This window comes from Neolamprologus multifasciatus, chromosome 20 (genome assembly GCF_963576455.1).
Source record: "Neolamprologus multifasciatus chromosome 20, fNeoMul1.2, whole genome shotgun sequence".
Classification (NCBI taxonomy): domain Eukaryota; kingdom Metazoa; phylum Chordata; class Actinopteri; order Cichliformes; family Cichlidae; genus Neolamprologus; species Neolamprologus multifasciatus.
Window position 1 is genome coordinate 10,845,663 of NC_140458.1, and position 24,162 is coordinate 10,869,824.

At 40.4% G+C, this 24,162-nt stretch overlaps 1 protein-coding gene across 3 annotated transcripts in view; it reads left to right on the forward strand.

The window, feature by feature from the left end:
• The window catches only part of scube3 (signal peptide, CUB domain, EGF-like 3), a 75,826-nt gene that overhangs the window by 9,222 nt on the left and 42,442 nt on the right, over nt 1-24,162 (forward strand). For 2 of the 3 annotated variants that reach the window (XM_085147093.1, XM_085147094.1), the window contains exons 2-4: nt 9,198-9,320; nt 14,084-14,209; nt 22,621-22,755. In XM_085147093.1, the coding sequence (XP_085003219.1) occupies nt 9,198-9,320; nt 14,084-14,209; nt 22,621-22,755 (384 nt within the window). Of the gene's footprint in view, nt 1-9,197; nt 9,321-10,490; nt 10,738-14,083; nt 14,210-22,620; nt 22,756-24,162 lie in introns of those variants that run through there. The other variant, XM_085147095.1, reaches the window with a different exon arrangement.

The following is a 24,162-nucleotide window of genomic DNA, read 5'->3' on the forward strand; positions in this document are numbered from 1 at the left end:
TATCCTGCATGAGGCCAAGAAGTCATTAACAGTTGAGGACACATTCCAAGACGGTTGAAAAATCACTTGAAGAGAACAGATTAATTTCTTGTCAGTGGGCTCCTAATGAGATCTGTTACAAGCTCTGCTCATTTATTCAGAGGTGTATGTATGTATTAGACCTCTGACACTTAACAGAGTGTCACATCAGTCTCTCTCTTTCTCTGTTCTCTCTTAGTATTACTCTATGATTCACTTAATTACTGTAATAAGTGTTTTCCTTCTGGAGGTGGTCCGGAGGTCTGTGAGTCATAGTCTATTAAGGCCACACATGCTAAAGGAAAGACACCAGATGCTTGGCCTATGAACAAAATCACAGAGAAAAGACATTATTTATTCACAAAGCCTGAGCTTGAGCTACCTTGAGATATGTTTTATAAATGACACGAGGTGAATCCACTTGCTCTTTACTCTGCAGTCTCCAGGCTCATCGCTGCGGTTGTCTTTATGTATGCTATGAGGCGCAGACACTCTGAAACGCTCATGAAGGAGCGAACAGATGGAAGAATTACACAGAAAGATTGTGTACGAGTTGGCTTGAGTAGTTGAAATGTTGTAATGAACCCCAAATACGTATCCATTATACATCGTTTCAGCTGCTGGCGTCATGGAGAAGCTCACCGTGTAGGAGGGTTGTCACTAAAATTTCAAACTCTGTACCGATTGCCCAGAAAAATATTAGATTAGATTAGAACAATGCTGGTTTGTCCAAATGTATTCAGCTACAGCCCTGTGTATTTCCTGTGCTTCTGGTGACTTGGCACCATATTTTCGTTGCTGATCAAAAAGTTGGTAGACTGCCACTCTTGCTGTCTAATTTCCGGTAGACTGTTCTTTACTTCAACATGTGACTAAAGGAAAAAAAATAACACTTGTTAGTCACAAATAATTATCTGGTTAAACTAAAATGGGACTAATATAGTTTCCCCCCTAGCTCTCTCATTAACATTATCGTTTTATTATTAGCCATAGCCGCCAGCTGCTGCCTTAATGATAATTGAACAGTTGGGGGTGGGTAATTTGGATAATTGCTAATAGTTAAAAGGCTAATGTCAACATGTGCGCTTGCCAGGTTAACATTTATGATGACTGTTTAATACGTCAGTGTTGTTGATTTGAGGGCTTTACTGAAGTCATAAAATTGGTCATGAAGGCCATGTCTTTAAGATCCTTTGCCTTGTTTGTTGTGCTGCTGTTCACCTGTTCAGCTGCTAGTGAAGGGCTAGCAGCTGTTTGAAGTTTTTGTTCATATGACCAAGTGAAGTTGGTATCAATAAATAAATGCAAATAAATGCCTATCCCAGTATGAATTTTTAATATCAACTAGTATCAGAGGATCAATTTTTCTTACCTATGGTAATAACAAGTAAAGAGCACATTAATTTGGATTAAGAAGGTGGAAAAAGATTGTTAAAGACTTCGAAAAGGAATTAGAATAATTCACATAATACAGGCACACATTAGATTAGATATCTTATGAAGCGCCTTGAGGCGACTTTTGTTGTGATTTGGCGCTATATAAATAAAATTGAATTGAATTGAATATCTTAAACAATCAGAGGACTACTCACTCTTTACACTGTTGTACAAAATGCAGATGTGTTATTTTTTGTGCTGTTGTGTTATAAAAAAAGGAAATGCAAGAAAAGATTTGCAAAGAACCAGACTTTAAAAAATTAACACCTTTAATATATACAACAACCTCTATAACATTAGGCAGTGTAAAAAAATGGTGGAGTACACCATTACGGGATACAGCAACACTATAAGGGTCAGTCAGTCTACCCTTGTTGTGTTATTATGTGCTGCTAATAGACATAACAGATGGTGAGTGGCCCTGAGCAATAAGAAATGAAGTGTCTAGATGTCTAAATAAATTAAGGGTGTTGGACACAGTTCATGTCTTTCATGTTAACACAACTTGGGTGCTGAAACTTATCTTGTAGGTTCTTGTACATTTTTACCCTCACATTAATCTGAGGCTTCATGATTGGTGGACATAAGCAGGGAGGGACCCGCAGGGTTTTGAAGTTGTGATCACAGTTTCTGAAAGCACAGGATCAGTCAGTGGTCATGATTCCTAAACATTAAGAGTGTGTGAAGGATGAGTGTAAATATCCCGAATGGAAGCAGTGGATATTTTTATTCACAACTTTTTAGAGGTTTGCTGGACAGCCAACACTGTGTCCCTTCATTAGCTGAAAGGAGATCTGGGCAAGAAGGGTGGCGAGATGCTAAATTTTGTGTTAATGTTGACGTCTGCATTTCATCAAAACGATTTCTTTTTTTCGAGGTCTACTTTTTTGCTGCCCCAGCACAACTTCAGTAGCTACAGCTTTTCCAGAGTGCTGTGTTGGTGACTCCCAGGTTACAGGAAAGAATCACAAAGCCTTACATTAGTGTGGGAAATGTGCTGTATACAACATTAAACGTGCACATTTTCCTTTGGTGTTTGGTCGGATAATGAGCTAAAGACTCTAGAGTCCGGATTAACACCTTGGGCTCTTTGTCGAGATTTTCCTGAGCATTTTGACATCCTCCAGTATATGTCGTAGTGACTAACATTTTTGTTTATTTTTTGGACATTTTGGAAGTAATTTGAAAGGTTGTGGTTCTGTGTGTAACAGTGTGATTCCTTTTTTTGCAAACAAAGCGCATCTGTTGCACAGACAGTGAGAGTGGACTGTAAAATGTTTCCAACTTCTAAAATGATTATTATTTACATAATTAGAGAGTTTGTATTTTTCTCTGAGGTCAAGGGTGTTGATATAATTCTAATCATTTTTCACCCAAATAAGGAAGTAAATACACGGTTCTAGGGAAAAAGCGTATAAAACACACATTATTCAAATCGGAGTGCTTTTTAAAAATATTTTAAAACCTGCCCGGATCCTTTTATTGATACAGAAAATGCACATTTGTGTTTTACAAGCACAAATCAATGGAGAAGAAATGATTGCTGGTTTTTCCACACCAGTTGCTTTGCTTCGCAACCAATAGTTGGCTTGTGAGTTAAACATCATATGGATCATTTACAACGGTGAAGATAAAAGAGGCGCTACAGCCATTCTGACAGCTGCTCTGTACCTAAAGTAATTATCCTGACCTTAACCCTATCCTGCTCAACCGCAACCCAAACTATAGTGTAAGTGTGGTTCTAAGATGGATAATTACAATACTTTTCTTTGTAATTATACACAGTATGACAAACACTGTGATCCCAAGAACACATTTTTATAGCATTGAACCCAGCACCCTTCCTCTTCTGCCGCAAAGAGCTCATGAAAATCAAGGAGTTCATTGGAAAATGGCTTTGTCAGGAGGAATGTTTTGTTTCTAATCCTTCACCACAAATGTTCAAATATTGCACCGAAATCATTCTGTCGGGAAAACACGGCCGAATATTTTATTACTTTCGCTTATTGAATGCATCTCTCGCTCCGTATTTGTGACGATTATTTCACAGTTGACTGCAGGCGGCACAAGTAAAGCTACACCTCTGGGTGTCCCAGCTCCAATCAGTCTATTTCTGTATTTGAAGGAAAGTTGATGGGTTTGAGGGGGCGGGCAGGTTTGGGGCAAAGCAAACAGCTAGGGTCTCAATACTCAAAGTCAACATTACCCTATGTTTGAACTACACACCTTCGGCCCTACAATTCTCCCACACACTCGCGCTCTCTCCCCTCTGAGTCTTATTCCTGCTAACACCCCCCCTTGAGCTGGCCCAGCTAAATACACTGCTTATCCCAGGGCTTTCTAATAAATCAGGGAGGAAAAGCACCTCTGACAAAGTCTCACCTCCACAGCCAGCAGCATTAAGCTGGCTGCTTTGACTTAAATATGGAGCCTGCTTTTGGAGTAACTTTCTTAATCACCGCTTCTGAGGACAGGAGCGTTTTATCCAGCAAATTGAATACAATTACAGAAAATCCCATTTAATTTACCCCGCAACGTTCCATCATGCCAAAATAAAAAATTCCAAATTGTGCCTTTCTGAGTAAGGGCATGTCACAATCTATGCAGGGATTTGGAAGTCTCACGCATGGTGGGGGTTAGAGTTTTATTGAGCATGCCATGTAAGCAAGAAATGAAGTGGAATCATGGAGAGAAAACATGCTTTATTATTGTATGACTTGGTTTCATCCAGAGTAGTCACTGGATTCAATATTCCACAAATGTCAGTGTGTTTGAACACAGACTTGAGCTATTTGTGGCTTTAATATGCTCAAGTGCTTAAACCAGAGGAGAGCTACAAGACAGCAATATTCCAACTGACACATTCCCCAGAGGAAACTGTTTAAACATCTGAGCATTGCCCAACATATCTCTCGTCTTTGGTTTTGTTGTTTTGACTTTGTTTATTCATCCTTGTCTCGAAGCGCCGGCTTCATTCTATGCTGCCTTAACTTGTTCCCAACAAATGTGATTCCTCAACACAAAAGAATGAAAGAACCTCTCAATGAAAAACACAATCTTTTTCATCTTAGGCATGAGTCAATTACCAGGGCGGCATTACTGAACGCCCTGTACATTTTTCTCAAGCCTTCAGAGGATCATCCCCTGGACTGAACCAAAGAGTGTATTGATTCTGACATGTTTATTTCCATGGCAAAGGCAGTGGGGTTTCCAGAGAGACCATCACATTTAGCTTTTGTTGTCTATGTGTCTGCTGGAAGGCTCCCAGTGACTTTTATGGGTGGGTTTTTAAACATTGCTTTGACAGGAATGGGCTATTGTAGTTTGTGGGCCAGGATTTCTTAATTTTGATGTTTATTTCATTTTCTTTAGCTCACAACAAAGAGACAATGGGACTGTGAGAGAGTAAATTAATTAAATCACATTTGTGTTGACTATTTTCTCTGCTTTTCAGCTGAATTCCAACAGTTTGCCAGCTGTTAAGTTAGTTATCTGTTGTTCATTGTCATTGTTTCTCAAATGTTACTGGTACCACAACTCTGTCATGTCTAAAGATGACTAAATTTGTAAGTAATTTTGGCAAAAATATCCATTTCATTTTATTTTTCAACTCATAAATTGCCTGGAGGATTTCGAGTGTGGTGCATGTGTTGTATAGTTAGTTTTGCAGTTTCAGAAAACCCTAAACACACAAGCTGCTGCCTGTCAGTGTCAGTAAAGACATTATATATGACAACATGGCAGTTATGTAACATTTGAGACACTTATAGCCTAATATCTGCTTATGCTCTCTCGCACCCAAGTGTAGCCTGGAGAAATAACTGCATCAATTTGAATGCAAATTTGACTTGAGACGAGAGTGTGAGTGTGCAAACCTGTACGCATGTGTGTCCCAAAGTATAAGCGTAAGAGTCGGCAGCATTGCGGACCGGAAAGATAAAGTGAACCGATTCTCCAGATGGGAACATTAATAGGATGATGAAATAAGGGATTCTTTGAGTTTCTGTCATAATGAATATTAATTACAACAAAGATTTGGCACCAAGAAACCTGACAATAGGACAGATAATTTGTTGTGATTAATACCTCGTCTATTGAAAAACGCTTCTTCAAACAGCCTCTCTTGCTCTGGAAGACGATCTGTAATGAGAAAGAAGCCAGGCTCCTGGGGAGAATTTATATTGTTCTCACCAAATATAAATCACTGGAGGGTCTTGAGGACCTCCTGCAACTCTAAATGTGTTTGTGGAAACTTGGCAAAATAAGCCACAACTGTCCCAGGTTTCTGTATTCCCCTGCTGAATGCTGCACAGATGCTTAAACTCCCCAACAGACCTGTGAAACATGGCATATCATTACAAGAATAATGCTGCTGCTGGAAAACGCTGGTATTTTTTTTTTTTTTAAATTTTCATCGTTGTGTTGATGCTCAGCTTTTATAAGGTTACTGAGCAGATGGTCAGTCTGTTTTGACAATTTGAACATTTTCCACTCTGTTTTATAGCTATAACTTTTTAAATTACCAAACAATTGCCAAATGTTACGCTAACACACAAATATGGTGAGACCTAAACTGCTGAATCATGATTTTGTTTTTTTCTGCACAACTTCTCTAAATTAAAGAAATCACTTGTTCAGACTTTTTAAGTCCTACTTAAAAATGCAAAGCAAAACATTGTAATTTGTTATTCTTTTGTTTTAGATATAGCATAATGGCACATAACTTTGGCACTACATAGCTACAACATACACACACACACACACACACACACACACACACACACATATATATATATATATATATATATTATATTTATATATATATTTATATATTATATTTATATATATATTTATATATATATATATATATATATATATATTTATATATATATTTATATATAACATAGTTATATAGCAGTTTGTCAGATTATGGTATCTCAAAACAAACTTTGTGATGGCCGGGAAGGCCGATCGATCTGGATGCATTTAGAAGTCCAATTGTAGAAAGTCTATGGGAAAATGGCCCTTTTTAAAAATTCTTTTTATTTCAGTGAGCACTTTTCATGAAATCATGGCCTCAATGGCTCGATTAAAATCTAGTTGAATACAGAATGATGTTCACCTTATACATTATGGTTTCCAGAAAGATGATAATTCATGATTTAGAGACTAACAAATGACTTTTTAAACTTATCAACTGGAAAAAACAGATCTTCATGGTGGCTAGATTAACTTTTTATATACAGACTATACCTGTAACTAGAGGAAAATATTGGAATACTGGATAGTTGGTTTTGGGAAGCTACACATGGTTGAAACAGGTTGTTGAGGGTAGGAGTTGCTAATGATGTATGATGATCCGACATGTCGCTCAGACAGCATAATTCCAAGTCTGTGGACTAAACAACATTTTCTCTTGGGATCAGCAAGCAAATGTGCAACAAAAGCATAGCCTGAACCTTTGAATCACAACTCTTTCAATTTAAGTGAGAACAGAATCTCTGAATCTGTGAATACGTTCACATAATTGCCTCTTGTTTTAGTCATCTCTGTCCTACAGTTATTGAATTGTGTATCCTCAGGATGCTTATTAAATTACTTTTCATGCTGTTCTGCGATGTTTAAGTAATGACGACCACGACTAAAATACTGAGCAAACCTTGTATATACTACTAAATTATTATGTGTTTTTTCTAAAGTTTACTGAATGCTGTCATTGTGGGTATTTAGCTCAAGGCATGTCTGATTTGGTTCATCATCACAGAATCTATAAAGTCTGAATGAGCCCATGAGAGCAGGTACTTGTCTGGAGACTGGCAAATGGACTGGTAATTTAAACAGTGCTTTTCTACTCTCTGTGAACACTCAGACTACAAACCACAATCGCACACCCTTTTAATGCTATATGCACACAGTTGATGGATGCATCAAGGACAATTTGGGGTTCGGTATCTTGCCCGTGGACACTTTGACATGCAAAGTGGAGCAGCCAGGAATCAAACCATTTGCCTTGCAATTGGTAGATGACTCACCCTATCTCCTGAGCCACAACCACCCTAAATTTCTAGTTAATTTGTGTTTGAGTTTTTTGCCTTGTGTATGCTCTGCACAGTTTGTGTGTACAGTCTTATTAAAGCTAAACTTCAGAAACTATGTGCTTGCTTATAGTATGTGCATATGAGACTTTTGTTAGTGGTGGTATTATTGCTGTTAGTGATGCTTGCACTGTGTTTGCACGGTGACCATATTGCATTCTGTTTTCTTCTCCACATTTTCCATTCATCTTCCATTTCTGGGAATTCTGCAGTGTCACTGTCCTCCTTTCCAGTGCAGACATCACATCCTCTGGTAATAGGCAGATATAGCTAAAATGCTAAGCTCAGGGGTTTGGGTTGCTGGTCATTTCCCAGTGGGATCAGCCAGCTCCTGCAGAGGGCTTGTGATAAGAGTGGATATTGGAAGCTATGTAAACCTTGTTAAGCTGCCCTCCCCCTGTGTGAAGGGGGGTAATCCTAAACACCTGGGCTAGTTAACTGGGATTTGGCTGGATTAGGGGCTCCGTGAAGGCCAAACTGATCTTCCTTCTGGTTAAATCCATTTCCATTCTTATCTTTTGCTTTGTCTTCTTTGTAATCCAAACTCTGTTTGGTTGCACAACAGTTAAAATTGCTCTGTACAAAACTATTATCAATGCCCAAAATCAGTTATTCATGCCTGAGCAACAAATAAGTGTAACTGGGTTTGGTTAAACTGGGCTTCGAAAGACTTGTTTAAGTACATCTGAAAACTTGCTTTTTAGCTTAGTAAAGGCTGCAGGTCAAAGCTAGGTGTTTGTGTTGTCTACTGACTCTTAGCATAATTCTGTCAATGACATTAAATGTTTTAATGGGAACTATTGTGCTTTTTCTTCTACTGTCAAAACAGTAAATGCTCAAAATAAATAATGAGGTCAGCATTATATGTATATAATCCCAAGGAGACCAGAGTAATCTTCAGTCTGCTCTGAATGATCAGTTTCTTACAATGTTTTTTTTCTACTCTTGGATCTGAATGATGCCAGCAAGAGCAGATATTCTACAATCATGTCAGCTCTGCCTGTGAATGCAGAAGTGTTTGGAAGTGGCAACCAATCAGAAGAAAGTTTGCTTAAAGGGAGATGAGCTAGCTTGGCTTGCTTCAGACAGTGAATGAACATGCACTTATGCCCAGCATAAGATGTATAAGAGTTATTTTGAGATGTAAGACAGCAGCACTACTGTACTATATCTTTCTATAAGCAATGTGATGCTCAAAAGCTTCAGTTCCACTTCCCTTTAGTACTAATTCACAAATGTTTACATGCTTATATGTAACATACCTGCCCCTAATCTGCATATTTGCAGTGTTTTAGCATGCTGATGTGCTTATGTGCAGCCTCACAGAGCTGCTTTCTTGGCTGTCTGGGGATATTTGTGGTTCAGTGGCCAGTGCATCCCAGTTGTTTTCAGGCTCTGAGATGAAGTGTTCATTTAGAGGTCGCTTGAAGCACAAATAATGGTTATTTCCCTACCACATGGTTAAAAGTGTCCCCGCCTTTTTACTAAAGCTTGGTTTGTATTCATTTTAATTGTTTGTGTCTGAGCGCGGCCCATTACATTCAGAAATTGGGAATGTTTTTGTGTGGTATAAATGCAATGCTATCACCAAGAATGTTTTAGCTTCACCATATAATTGGTGTCTCTTATTTATTTATTTTTTTCTAGATGTGGACGAATGTGCAGAGGCACTTGATAACTGCAGCATTGACGCCATCTGCCAGAACACCCTGAAGTCATACAAATGTATCTGCAAGTCAGGCTATAAAGGGGATGGCAAACATTGTGAAGGTAAAAGTCTCATTGCATTAATATGCTTATTTTCAACTGTGATTTGGTGCTTGGGGAGGATTTGTACAATACACTGAAGTAAATGCAATGTTTCGAATGTTAATTTGCTTTACATCTCTGAATGCAAGTCTCTGAGCCAGTGACGGGCGTGATGAGAGCGTATGTCTCAGTTAATATAACTCATTAGTTTAAAGACTTCCTGAAAATGGAGGCAAGACAAGAGAGAGGGCTGCAAATGGAGGGAAGGTGAAAGCCAGGTGCAGAGTGCTCCTTTGTGACAAGATGAAATGAAGCAGTAAATTTCCTACACATGTTAGAGGAGAAAATTAAGATAGCGGCTGAAACGGCAGTCGAAGGCTCTGCCAAGCTGTCAGGGATATTTCCACAGCCGGAGGCAGGCCTTGTAGACTGTCAGACACAAGTCTGTTTTTCTAGCCCTTTTCAATGGGCCCAAAGCCTCCGGATCATTATATCCCACAATTTTTATTACTATTATTACAAAACCGTATTTCAAAGTGCCATTTTTTTTCTCTTACTGTTATTATTCTTTCATTTACTTGACCAAGTGCTTTTCATGGCTTTCTGTCTGTAGGTCATAAAAGTTTGCTTTTATTGAATTTATTGTAAAATATGTGCAAGGTTGGGTTTCCATTGAACTCAAGGTTGATAATACTTGTAAAATAAAATTCAAAAGCAGGAGTACAGTGACTTGTATAGCTGCCTCTTCAATACTTCTTTGCTGCCTGTTGAATGTCATAGTAATTTTTGAGTGCTGCACCAAGTTAACACCTACTTGTGTTAAAAGGGCACCAGAAGGCATAAAGACAAGAAAAGAGAAGTATTTTTGATGTTTATGTGGTGATCACACATGCACATGGTGAGTGCAGAGGCCTCAATCCTACTCATATAAAATCTTGCAGTCAAAAGATCATGCAGGGATGAGTCCAGATTAAACGGGACAATATCAGCCAAAAATGTATAAAGTTTTATTATTTTTTTCTTTAAATTGAAAATTAATTAAATTAGTCTATCACAATAAAAGGCCACTAATTATAACCCCCCAACCTGGCAACCTGCCGGCACTGTAACATTCACCTGATAACTTGCTGTCACCAGCATGACACTTACAATGTATTTTTTTTTTTAATTTAATTTTTTATTTTAGCAATTCCACAACAAATAAATACACTGCAATACAAATCCACAGGGACACTGATTACATGCGCAATTGTTTCCCTAAGCAGTCAGTAGTACAGTTCCTTGGAATTGTTAGTCTGCCTGCCTCACACAAAAGGACGAGATAAATGGTAAAGTGGAAAACACCCAGGACAGAAACAACTTCACTTCTTTCCAAGCATCTGCCAAGACAGCATGCTAACGCTAAGCTAGCCTAGCTAAGCTAGTGAGTGGCGGCCAGGTAACAACATATCAGGCACCCTCCCTTGCTACCCGTTCACCTTTCTACAGCAGATTCAATGTGGCAGTCACGCTTTTGTGCTGGTTTTCATCTGTACTTTGTGTGGTCAGCTTTGTATTCTACTAAGAAAAAGATTTTAGAAATGTGTGTCCTAATTAGGGATTTGTGTTGGTGTGCGGGGGGTTGTAGAATCAGGTTTATATTGTTTAATGGTGATTAGGAGACAGTGTGTGTCAGCTATTTTACAGAGTTACATGAAAGCAATGTAACAACCAGTACAACGAATTACTTTTTCCTGGGCCACTGTGGCTCAGGTGGTAGAGCGAGTTGTCTCCTTATTGGAAGGTTGGTGCATTGATGACACTGACTCCTCCAGTGTGCACGCCAAAGTGTCCTTGGTCAAGATACTGAGCCTCTGAGTTGCTCTCATTGCATTGACCAGACTGTGAGTGTGTGAGCAAATCTTAGAAAGGCATACATAAAAAATGTTGCATGACTGTATGTGTGTGATTGGGTGACTGAGACTTGCAGTAGAAAGGTGCTTAACTAAGTTATGTAATTACAGAGCTCCATCATCAGTTCCTCTGATAATGTCTCTGATTGGAATAGGCGGTGCTCAATTGATCCAGTTTGTGCATAAAAGAGTCAAATCCCTTTTATGTGAACGCCTTCAGAATGCCTGAGGCAAAATGCCTGAGTTAATGAAGAAAGTTGATAACCAACATGATACCTGTTATCTCTGACTGAAGATTTTTTTTGTTTGTTTTTTAAGGCCTCTAACACAAAGAGACCCTGACTGTGTTGAACTTGGCTTGTAGTATACCCTAATGGTTGTTGGGTGGTTTAAAATGCTATCAGCTACCTTTCAATTAAAAAAGAAAAACTCACCTTTATGGAAAGTTTAAAGCTCATTCCAGTTAACTTTAATTTTATGTCATTGTTAACTTTATTAGGACGGAGTTTGTTTTCACCACAGGATCAGAGTCTAAAGAAAACTTCATGTTGGGCGAATTTTAGGTGTTTGGCTGATTGGTCGAGTACTCCTAGCATTTTATCTTAAAGAAGCTGAACTCAACAAAAGCTCTGAAAACATGTGCTTCCTTCTGATCTAACATGTTGGACTTTACAAATGACTTTGCAGCTAAATTCCATAAATTCCAAACTATTTTCCAGTGTTGACTTGCAGACCTAATTTAAATCAGCTTGAATTAAACACGCTTTATTCTTACTGCGGTTGTAGTGTTGCTTGTTGCTTCACACTCTGTTGTAGTGTGGTTTTCATATGTTTGGCAGTGGTTCACATTTCACTTTGGCTTCTTTACAAAAATAGATTTGTTTTTATTATTGTCTTTTTAGTTAGACTTTAGATGTCAGTGGAAGTTAACAATATTTCCTGCCCTCCCTTTTAATGGAAAAATCTATTTATTTAGCACAGCTGGGAGCTTCTGTAGTTTGGAGTCAGAGATCGTTAAGTTGTTCTTGTTACGGGGACTTTTTTCCCCAAGCTTTGTGGAGAAACCGCCACAGTTCCTCTGTGGATTTAAGCTGTCTGAGTCTCTCTCTTCTCGATGTAATCCCAGACTGACTCCATGATGCTGGGATAACGGCTATGTGGGAATTGTACCATCTGTCGCAGGACTCCATGTTCTTCTTGTCACTGAACAAGGTTCTTTTGGGGGTCAATATCTCATGCCAATAATCTGATATTTGTCAGATACATGCCTACCTATTACTCTTGCATGATAAAGGCTTACACAGCACTTTTTAAACTTTCAGGTTTTTTAGATATGAATGAAGACAACTTTGGCGCTGACATGGTCAGATGTGCCCCGCGCTGAATAAAAGCTAGTTAGTCGAGGAGAGTCAGTGTTTCATCAACATGTGGTGGGTGTTTCTAGAACAGAGTGAAAAAGTGATGGGTGATCGTGTGCTACGATCATAGAATGACGGAGACGTGTGGAAGGCGACTAAGCAGAGTGCAGGAGAGTCTCTATGTTTTAGTTCCATCCCTCTGCTGTCAAGTCCAATTAAGCCCTGAGAGAGGCAGTCTGAAGCAGGAGCTGAACAACCAGAATCATTGGCCCTAAATGGGCCAGTAAGTGCGAAATGGAAGTACTCTGTGTTCTCATCCACCTTGTCTGGGTCTCCTCAGTATGGGCCCCTCAGCCATCATCATAACCATAAAAGACAACTCCACTTAAACTGTCATAGCAGTCTGCAGTCTCTTTATCTTTCTGCCTCCGTCTCATTTCTGTGTCACATTTCTTTAGTTTTTAGCTACTTGAGCTGAAGTTATGTTGGTTTTATTAGTCATAAGATCAATATTAGCATTTTTCTTTCCCAGTATCGACTAGCAGTGGGTCACTAAAATCAATGCCTTGTCTGATTTCATGAAGATATCTTCCTGGTGACAAACCAGTTTAACTTGCTCTGATAACTTAATAGTTAGGTATGTGTTTTGTATAAATAGCTACATATTTTGCTGCTGACTTTATACTTTAGGTAATGGTAGAAAGATTTTTAGTGTCTTGGACTGAACAAAAATGGTTTCTGATGCTTTAACATGTTGCCAGAAATAACATTCCATGAGTAAGAATCAATGTCTTGGCAACTGGAAACTGGCAAATTTTAGGATACTTTGTCATAAAATCTCAGGTTGTTGGGTTTTAATAAAAGGAAAAATATTAGCAGTCTGTGGCAGATTCCCAGGTTATGTCAGTAGCAGGTGAATCATCCAATTACCACAGCTGATGTCTCTTCCATGTTTAGCTTAAAAGTGCACTTGTGAAAGCAGAGGTGGAACAAAACCAGATGATTTGGGCCCTCTAAAAGTTGACCTGATTGCTTAATTGTGTATGTGTTTATTTTAAGGGAATAATTAATCATTTTTGAACATGCTTTGTCTGATCTGTGCCACGAATGATAAAAAAATAAAGGTTATACACACGATTGGTTTTGGCTTGACTTTATGTATTAGGCTTATTAGAGCTTTATTGTAACGAGTGAGGTTGCTACCAGGAAGTCCTTGATCCAGCAGCAGGTGTGGATATTATTCTCTGTAAACTATTTCAGGAAGGTTACAGGTTTAGAAAAATGGTGTGGATTTTATTAATTTGGATCTAGTTTGACCAAAAGTTTCCAATTTTCCAGGCTGTACGCTTAGCTCACCACTCCCTGGCTGTATGTTCACAGTGAATGTGCAAATATTAAAGTGATGTCACTCTGCTAAAGTAACCCTCAGCAAAAGAAGACATTTTCGTACTTCTGAAATGTTGATACTTTGAAAATCAACTGGTTTGTTATAGCTACATTTCTGAAGCACATTCATGTTGTCATCTTTCTGCAGATGTCGACGAGTGTGCAACTGAATACAACGGCGGCTGCGTCCACGAGTGCATCAACATCCCGGGAAATTACAGGTGCACGTGCTACGACGGCTTTCGCTTGGCGCATGACGGGCACAATTGTCTCGGTGAGTGTATATGTGTGAGTATTTGAAGTGTCCTTGTGTGTTGCTTTTTCTCCTACGTGTCGCGCAATCATGTGGTTAAACACTGTTTCCATAATGGGCTTTTGTCAGAAGAACTTGTATATAATTAACTACATGTGTCAAATTTCAAACTAACCATAATTTAACCCGTGTAGTCGCAAAGATCCTTCACTCTGAATGTTTAATGTCCCAGTATGGATGGTAATATGTCTGTCTCAAGGCCAAACGTGGCTCTTATTAGACAGCTACTTCAGATATTTTTGCCATTCCCTTGTTCACATAGCAGGTAGTTCCACATGTGCTTTCACAAAAGGAAAATGGAGCCCTTATTTATAATATCTCTGATGAAAAGGAGAGAATTTATGAAGAGTTCGACCATGAGCTGCGAGCTCTGAGTGAGCCGTCAGCCGACGTGTTTTCCCATGGTTTCATATTTCACCAAAGTGCCATTCATGTTGGCCTCACTGAGGATGTATTACATTTAAAAGGTTATGAAATAAAGGAAAACATAGTTTTCTTTCTGCTGCTGGAGCTGCTAAACATAGACATCATACACCCACCTCCATTCCCTCTTTACCTCTCGCTCCTTTTACCCCATCCACTCATCCTTCGCTCCTTTTGTTTTGATTTGAAATCCCAATCCCAATCCCTAAGAAATCCTCTCCATCTTGGTTACAGCCTCAGCATGATGCATTTCACTTGATGCTGAAAGCCAGCTAGTCCTGTGAGCTGCTGTGATTTTGTTGTAGAGTAAAGTTAGATGTGACTATCACAGCAGAATTCACATTCAGGTGAAGCGATGACAGAAAAACTTATCAGCACCTAACGATTTGCTGTGAAAGAGACTATGCATGCGGGCACGAAAGGCATCGTGCTCGAATCAGCCCCATTTACTTGATGAACTGCATGTAATGCTGGGATTAAGCTACAACGGAATGGAAAGCACTCCCATCTTTAGATCGATAATTAACCTGTCCTGACTTGACGATGCCCTCCTCTTTCCTTCAGTCTTACTGTCTCTCTTTCTCTCTCGCTCTCTGCCTCTTTATCACCCGTGCGCTTGTATTTATCATGTAAAGCCGGGTTATTTTCCAAACCATTTAGTAATGGCATTCAGTTGTGCGTGGATCATTTGGTGTGCCTTGCGTGCAGGTGTGTAATTGCGATACGTTGTTTGTGTGGCTGCTGCTGGCGCATCAAACGGAATTGCGTCCATCGATCCCTTTGATATAATTTGTCATAGTGAAACACACACGATCAAACACGGAGAGAGCTTTCAAGTTCCCTTTTTTTTTAATATTCTGTTGCTTTATTCTGCTGCCATGTTTTATTTTAGTTTTTTCTCGCAAGTGACCCGTTTGTAAGTGGGCAAAGACTTCTTTGAAAAGCTTGTATCAGAAATTCTCTTGCATTTCTTTGAACGATCTATCAATTATTAAATGAATAAATATATTTTTTTGATCTCAACATAGCCAAGAGGGCTTGAAGACGGACTGAATTGTGTATATGCAGCTGTCAACTGCAAATCTCGGCTCTTGTCTTGAGACCTTAAAGTGCTCTAGAGACTGCTTTTTCTAGAGAATTTAATTCATTCTAATACCCGTGCTCTGCTCTGCTAAGGGAATAATCCTCAGCACAAACAGAGAGAGGAGAGGAAGAGGAATAGCGGAGGTTTCATCTTAAGGCCCCCAGCTTCCTCTTCCAGGTTTAAGCTCCTTTTTGGCCCCTGAGAAAAGATTAGTCCCCTTGGCCCTGGAATGGAGAGCCTAAGCAGCTGGTTCCCAGACGAGGTCAGAGCCTCAGAGCCCTTATAGACCAGATGTGCCCAAGGCCACAGAGGAGGAGACACTCACCTGATCCTCAAAAGTTCACTGTGAGTTTAGAGTCTGAGATCTTTAAGGTGCTCCCTCTGGATTTACCTCATGCTATTCCTCCACAAAGCTCCAGCGATTTGATTTGATGTTTTTGTTTTTCTTCCCATGGTTACAGTGCACTTTAAACTCCCACAGGAGATTTCAGGTCTCTAAGGTTCTTCTGCAGTCAGTAGGCAATGGTGTGTGTGTGTGTGTGTGTGCGCGAGTGTCACCTCAGAGACACCGGTTAGGCCAGCGCACATGCATCCCTGTCAGCGTCTTCTTTGTTTGCTCTCTGGCGCACGTGCCACAGAGCTCCTTGTAATTGGATGTGTTGGCAGCATAATGACATTGGGCGGTGGCAGAAGGCAGCGGAGCATGAAGCAGAACACTGCCTTGTGTGCCTCACTGGGGACGCTCTGGTTTCTGAGGTCTCCCTCGTCTGCCCTAACCCCACAAAGATGTCAGAAAGTCAGCAAGGTGGAAGCGATGCGATATCACAGCGTACTGCTCCTGTCTGTCCTGAGTGAGATGCCACTCTTGTATAATTTACCTCAGAGGGAGCTATTGTACCTTCTCAAAAATCACAGGGAGAATAAGTGAAGCATATAAGAACTCGATTACATCTTTTATAACTGTCACGGCTATTATCTCGCAGAGGTGAGGGAGGGGTGCTTTTTAATCACTGCACCTCTTTCATGGCAAGGCTGTAAAGGATTTCTTGAGTCTGAGGAAAAACAGAGGAATCGGTGTCAATTTAATCCAAAACACACATCCTCTTTACAATGAAAACCAGATGGAGGACCGCTATTAGTTCCCCACTGTAGCACCAGCGTCCCCACATTTATGACTTATGTGTTTTGGTTAAGGTCCTACAGAAACCAAAATGCACTCTTATCTTTGCTAGTTCATTAAACTCTACATACACACATGTGTATGTGCATAAATACTCCTTCCTTAAAACCACAAATGATAACGTTTCACTTCTCTCCGGAGCTAATACACCCAAATAATGATATTTCTATTGCTCCCAAGAGTAGGCATACCACAGTCACATGCATCCCGAGTGTGACTCACTGGGAGAAACAAAGGCAGGCTTGAAATAGACATTACAAATGTTTGACAGAGCACCATCAAACTGCAAAGGATAAGTGTTTGTCATCGTGTTATTTGCTTTTACTCATCATCCTGTTCCGTCAGTCCAGAACATGTTCATCCTTCTTTCCGTAGAATTGATTTTTTTGTCCAGCTACACATACTCCCCACATACAGCTTAGCATGCTATGTTCCTTTGATTTTTATTGACCAGCACTGATTTGATTTGTATTGATTTGGCAGAGCTCAATTCCCCGGGCAATCTGTAGGGAAATGAATGCTTTTACTTTAACCTTCCCCAAAGACGTAGCTTGAACTGTAACACAAAAGCAATGTCATTACAGCCTTGAAAAGAGCTTTTGAAGGACCCTTTTGAAGTAGCAACTGAGGAAAGGTCGTGTCATTTAACACTGTTTAGTGTTTTGCTAAAGGCTGTAATTGTGTAGCGACGTTGTTTTCTCCTGCTTTCATAGATGACAGGAAGCGTTTCCATCAAACAAAAGTGTCTGAGTCGTCTCCTGGCTGAACCACATCCCCATCTATGTAATCCTTTGGGATCATACTGCAAGGAAAGCTAATGAAACAGGAGGTTTCAGACTGATGTATTATTGACCAGGTTCTGATGGAAAAAGGTGGTCATCAAAGACCTTCACGCAGATTTGCATTGCAGCCTGCTAAATGCTTTCCTTAAGTGCATTGGCCACTCTTCCAGTGCAGTGAGGATAACCTCCAAACCCCTGACACTGACATAAAATACTCGACACTAGCTTGGGTTTACTACCACTTTTAACTCCTGAATGTGTAGCAATGAGTCAGGGCAATGATTATCCCTTTAACCCCTCAGTCGTGAAACCCAGGGGGCGTTCAGGAGCATACGGATACTTCGTGTGCTTAGCACTAACCCTTCTTGACTTCTTGCTGCAGATGCAAATATCCAGCTTTCTCCCCAGCGAGAAGTCACTTTGCTTTTGTTGTGAAACAGACAGATAAGGGCTGGGACGAGAGAGTCTCTCCATAGCTCAGAGGAGCTGGAGTGATGAGCTAAAGGATAGATGTGAGATTGGTGAATTAGCTATCGCCCACTCTCTCTCTCTCTCCACTCTCAGGATTGTTCAGTCCCATCCACCATGAAATGAACAATTCCAGCTGAGCCCACTGGCAGGGCTCAGGGGGGAAACTCAAGCCTGTGATTGGTCTTCGGGATGTAAGCATGCAGCAGACTGGGAGCCATCATGGCAGGGCCTCTTGTCTCCTTGACATAGCAGTGTCCATCCAAACATTTATCCTGAGGTTTTCTTTTTAAAATACTTCCAGACTTGTTTTGGAGGAGCAGACGAACACTGTTAAGCGTGATCTTAGCTCATAGATTTTCATTTAGGAAATAGCTCGGCGGGTGATTGGATCTGAAATCTAAGGCTGTGCTTTGTTTGCAACAATGGTTACCTGGGAGACGGGTGAAGTCAAAAAGTTTCTGAATTTAATCATTGCTTTATTAGCGTTGTTTATGTAATGGCATAAACAATCAAACCTTGCTGCTGATTTAAGAATGAAATGCTAAAGTTAACAGAATTAATTCATGTTTGCTCAGCAGATGTGAATCAGTTAGCTGTATTGAAACAGTGCGTCGGGAGGACAGGAAGAGCTGGAACTAATAAATTGCTCACCGCTATAAGCGTTTAAGGCTTCCACCCTGTCATGGTCAAACACATTTCTGGTGATTTAAGAGATTGTGTGCTCTGCAGATGAAAGAGCAGGACTTCCTGCATTATATCAATTTAGAAAAACTCAGCTGACAGGTGCCGGAGTACTGCTGAATGTGTGCAGCTTCAGCATCTGCGCCTTCAGTTTGTCCTCTCAGACTATGTTCAATACTGGCGTCATGGTCACTGCTAAGTCAAGTGGGTTTATGAATGTGCTGTGCCACTGAAGTCCAGAAGCAACATAGAAAAATAGGAAATCCTGTAATCCTGTTTGAAATGAGAAGGGATCTTGTTTTAATTGAAGCTGGCTGTGGATGTGCCACTCCTTCCCCACTGATGCTCAGTCAAGCCAAGCTGATTTCTTTGCTCATCTATGAGAGCAGCAAAGTCTGCTCCTGTAGCCCACCAGCTGTTGCTGCCCATCGCTGCACAGGGCCCCGTTTTGCTGCCTTATTAAAAGAGCGCAAGCCAACTCGACTCCTGTGAATGAATTGTGCAAAGAGGCCAATGTCTCTCCATTCATCTCCTTGTCTCTGGTCTTCCTAGACTACAGAGCCAGCTCTGTTTGATTCAGATAGAGGCCAAGGACTGGGATGGATACATGGACAGCCTCACAGATAGCATTTTTTTTCCCCACACTCCTCGCTGGAATAAAAAAAAAAAAGTCTTTGTCAGCAATAATGTTCCGAAAGACACTGAACCTTTACAAAACGGAGAAGGAAAAACGTATTTCTTCAAAAAAGGGGGTTCGGGGGTTTCTGTAAAGCAGCCAACATGTTTACACGACTTTAAAGCTCTGTGCAAGGCCAAATGTTATATATACAGGCAGAGCTATCTGAGAAACCAACGGACATGGCCTCCGCAAACACAACCAATCTTTTAATCTCTCTCAGTTTGAGCCCTCCTTTCTCCTTCGTCTCCTAAAGTGAAGGAGGGATTCAGAAGGAAGGCAGCCCTTTTAACTTGATTAAGACTTTTTTTTTTCCTGCCCTCTGTAGAGAATTTTTAAAAAATGTTTTAAGTCCAAATAACATGAGCACTTCGCCTGGCCATGCCAGAACCTCTTTCCGCTTGGAAATATTTGCTTTGGACGCCAGCCTTGCCCAGCACACAACACAGGCAATTATGGGAGCTATTTAAATAGGAGAGATCTACTGACAGACGACGCCTAATTTGGAAGGATGAAGGAATCAGGAAATTAAACCTTCATTGATGCGCTGATGGTATGGAAGGAGAATTCCCACAGGTCCTCGGAGACTGGTTGCATATCTCATGGGCATTTTGCTCATGCATCCAGGACTGTTGTATTTATGTAGCCTTTATATGTCCGAATTTTTGCTAGGTGTGTGTGTGTTGAAGGAAGAGAGGAAAGGGAAAGAAACAGAAAAAGAGACTTTTGCATATGTTTGGACAAATTTCTCTGTGAGTTGTGAAAGTTTTTTTTTTTTTGCTACGTGCTAACAGTTTATCTGCAAAGGCGCAGCTGTAGGTTGCCGGCTGCTTTCGTCAGCTCAAAGGTCTTCCCTCTGTCGCTGCCACTTTCATGATGAAGAGATGAGACCACGAGGTCAACACCAAGCAGCCACACAGTTGAATGAAAGCCTCGCCAAGCTTTTCATAAATTCTCCGTCTTTTACTCTTGAGTTTAAGCCTAAATGTGAACTTTCCTGTAAAGTTTGTTTTTCAGATAACGATGCTTCACCTGGTTGCAGAGTAATGTTTTTACCATCAGTCTTAACTGATGTGACACATTTGGTTTTTTTGTTTTGTTTTTGTTTTTTTGTTTTAGCGGAAAGAGACATTTTTGCTCATGGAATGTGAGGACGGCACACTTGGCAAGCTGACGAGGTTTGTAAGTGCTACCTGCCACTGACCTACTTATAAACCCCAGAAGTTTCCATCTAGTCAGGTGCCACTTTGTGTTTTTGTACACCAGTGAATCCAAGTCTGTGAGTGGAAATAGAAGAAAAAAGAAAAGTAAGTTTAATTTCTAGCTCTTCCCGTACTGAGAATTCCCCAGAAAGGAAACTTAATCCAGAGGCCTTCTCAGACTGGACAAATAGACAGTAAATTAGTTTCGCATGACGGTTTATTAAAAAAAAAAGGCTTGTATATACAGCAGATTTTTAATGGATTGAGCAGAGGAATGGATAAGGTTCCAGCGTGGTCAGTAGAAAGGGACCAGGACCCCAAATCTCAGAGGGAAAGGAAGAATATGGAGTGTCTCTACAACTACACCTCAGACACACAGAGGGCAACAGGAGCAAAGCTCTGCTGCACTCCAGGCAAAAATAAGCAGCAAAACATGACGTACAAGCTCCGTCATTTCATTTGTGTCACTTTTCATTTGTTTCTTTTGTCAAGAAGAACAATGAGCCTGGATTGGAGTTGTATATTCAGAAAGAACAGCTGGAAGAGTACAATTTATTACCAATGAAAATAAAGTCAGTAACTCCTGCTTGTGGTCAGTTTCCCTTTCTTTTTGTGAAAAGAAAGGGAAACTGACACCTTTGTAAATGCTTTGCTTTCATATACCCTTGTGGTGCAGCTCCTCCTCACCTCCCCCAAAGCAAAAAAAACCGCTGCTCTCTACTCTTTCCATCTCTTCTTTTCCTCACCATCCTCCCCCCACCTCATTCCTCCCTTTCTCTGCATTCCTCCCGTCACAGGGCTGACAGACACTCGTCATCAGCAGGTACTCTGGCCCAGGTGGATCAGGTTTCCCAGTTGCCAAGGGATTGTGCTGCATGTGCATTTTTACGGCTTAGTGCCGCACAGTTGGAGGTTTTTAGTGCAAGTCTGCTGTGGTGCCATGTCAGATAACCATTATGATAGATTCAAACTCCACAGCTTAAGACAAACTCTTGTATGACATTTGCACTTAAATGATAACCTCAGGTTTTTTGAGAGGATGAATATGTTTGAAATTAAAAATTATATATTTTTAAATTAATTCTTAGATAAAATATGATATATTGTTTAAGCCCTGCTAGTGCTGCATCTGTAGAGATCATTAAAACTGGTACAATCTTCACAATCCCAGTATATCTCAATGTATTGCTTAACTTTTTTCTTTCTCTACATATGATTTTTGAGGCGAATTAAATGTTGTGCTTGTGTTTTTGTCCTCCTCGCCCTTATCATCTGGTGAAAACTGCGATTTGTCTAATACTTTGATTACCACATAGCTACAAACTTTTATTCTAACACAGTAAACAAAGGCAGGGAACATGGTAGATATAAAATGCTAACGATCACCATTCTTACATTGTTACTTTTGACAATTTACTAAAAGCATTTCTGTGGTTCAGTTACAGCCACAGAAAGAGAGCTTCAAGTATGGCAAGAGACACTAGTTGGATAATTACTAAAGCTATATTTGTGAACCGTTTTCCACTGAATGACTATTATGACAAGCCAGAGGTAGTTACAGGGTGACAGTATTACTTCAACCCCTGGAGATAAATGCAAATGTGGGACAGATGAGGCGCATGGCTGTAGACTCTTCTTCAGTAAAAAATACAGTTAAAATCTGAAATTTCTATAATATTTGTTTAGCAACCTTTCATTTGCAGAGTTATACTCTTAAATGGATAATAGTTGTTCACATACATATCATCCATGTTCGACTTTGTTTATTAAATGGGTAATGATTTCCCAGATGACTTGAGACAATCATTAATCAGCGTAATTTTTGGTCTGTCTTGAAGCACTCTTGTTAATTTTGCTTTGTGTCTCCGGGCAGATGTGGATGAGTGCTCTGAAGGCAACGGCGGATGTCAGCAGATATGCGTCAACATGATGGGCAGCTATGAGTGCCGCTGCAGAGAGGGCTTTCTCCTGAGTGACAACCAGCATACCTGTATCCAAAGGCCAAAAGGTTACACACACACACACACGCGCGCACACGCACAAACATGTTGTTCAATAGTGAAACGTTGTATATTACCATATGTGGTGACACCTCATGTTAAATGCAAATTTAAAGATATTTTAGGATGTTGTTAAGCCTCTTTGTGACACGCGATGATGGTGAATTTGAGGCATTTTTAATCATGAGAAAGGAATCAGTCCTGACAGGTCTCAGTGAAAAAGGGTAAGTCAAAGTCTGAAGGGGGAAGAAGAAGGAGGGATAAATCACTTTTTGCTTTTTACACGCCCTTTCAAATTGAGCCAATCTAGTGCTTCGCAGCTTTTTAAGGTATCTGTGGCATGAGTGGCTTGCGGGGGGACTGTGAGCACAGAAAACAATTAAAGGTATAGCCTGGGGCTGACACACCTCTTGTTTATAGAGCATTCATTCCTGTGGGATGGAGACATGACAGAAGAAGATGAGCCAACCAGCTCTGAGGCTTAGTTACCAAACTCAGGGGCACTGCGGACATACATACATTTATAACACCATAGCTCTGTATCAAACAAAGTAATCCAAATGCTAACAGACTCTGTGCAGTTATAGTAAAACTCACAGCAGTGAGTGTTTTTTTGACCTCCAGACTTTATCTTTGGATAGATTAACACAGGGAGTGCTCACACATTGATTTAGCTGTCAGCCCAACAGCTGGTTTGGATACTGTCGGCTTGGGTGTGCTACCAAAGTAGAGAACTAACTCAACTTGAATATAATCTGTGTTGAGCACCCTGCCCCTGTAAAGGGTGACGCACAATTCGGCTGCATGTAGTTACACAAAACGCATACCTGTATTCCAGGGGTATTTATCCAGCTGTCTGAGAGATTCCTTAGTTCTGCCAAACTGGGCTGGGTCTGTGTTGGATCTTTTCTCTCGTTTCCTATGGTTTGCAACAGCACCTTTTATCCAGAAGGTGCAGACAACACGTCCAGCAGGGTCGGTGACCTCCTCGTCCCTGTTCTGTCTCTTGTGAGACGCCTGCCTTTGCTGGGAGTCATTAGATTGTGCTGTTCCTAATTTCCCCGGATGGTGAAATGAGGATCTTGGAAGTCTGGTTTATGAGCTTAGTCTGGCCTAGTGAACTGTCAGTGTTTACATTTCATAAACGTAGTGTTTTTTGAGTGAGGTGAAAAGCCGGATCATGTGTTTCAAAGGCCTACTACTATATAGATGCAGAAACAGACGTGTGAGCAAGTCCGTTCTTGCCCAGCTCTCTTTTCTTTTGTGTGTATTCTTTCTTTCTTTTGTAAATGCACCTCATTTCTGTCGATTTCCCCTTTTAATATTAATATCGTCTTTATTGCTTACAGATGAGACCCGTTTGGATCTAGAGATTAAAGCTGCCATAAATCTACAAACTTCCGATAGTGATCAGA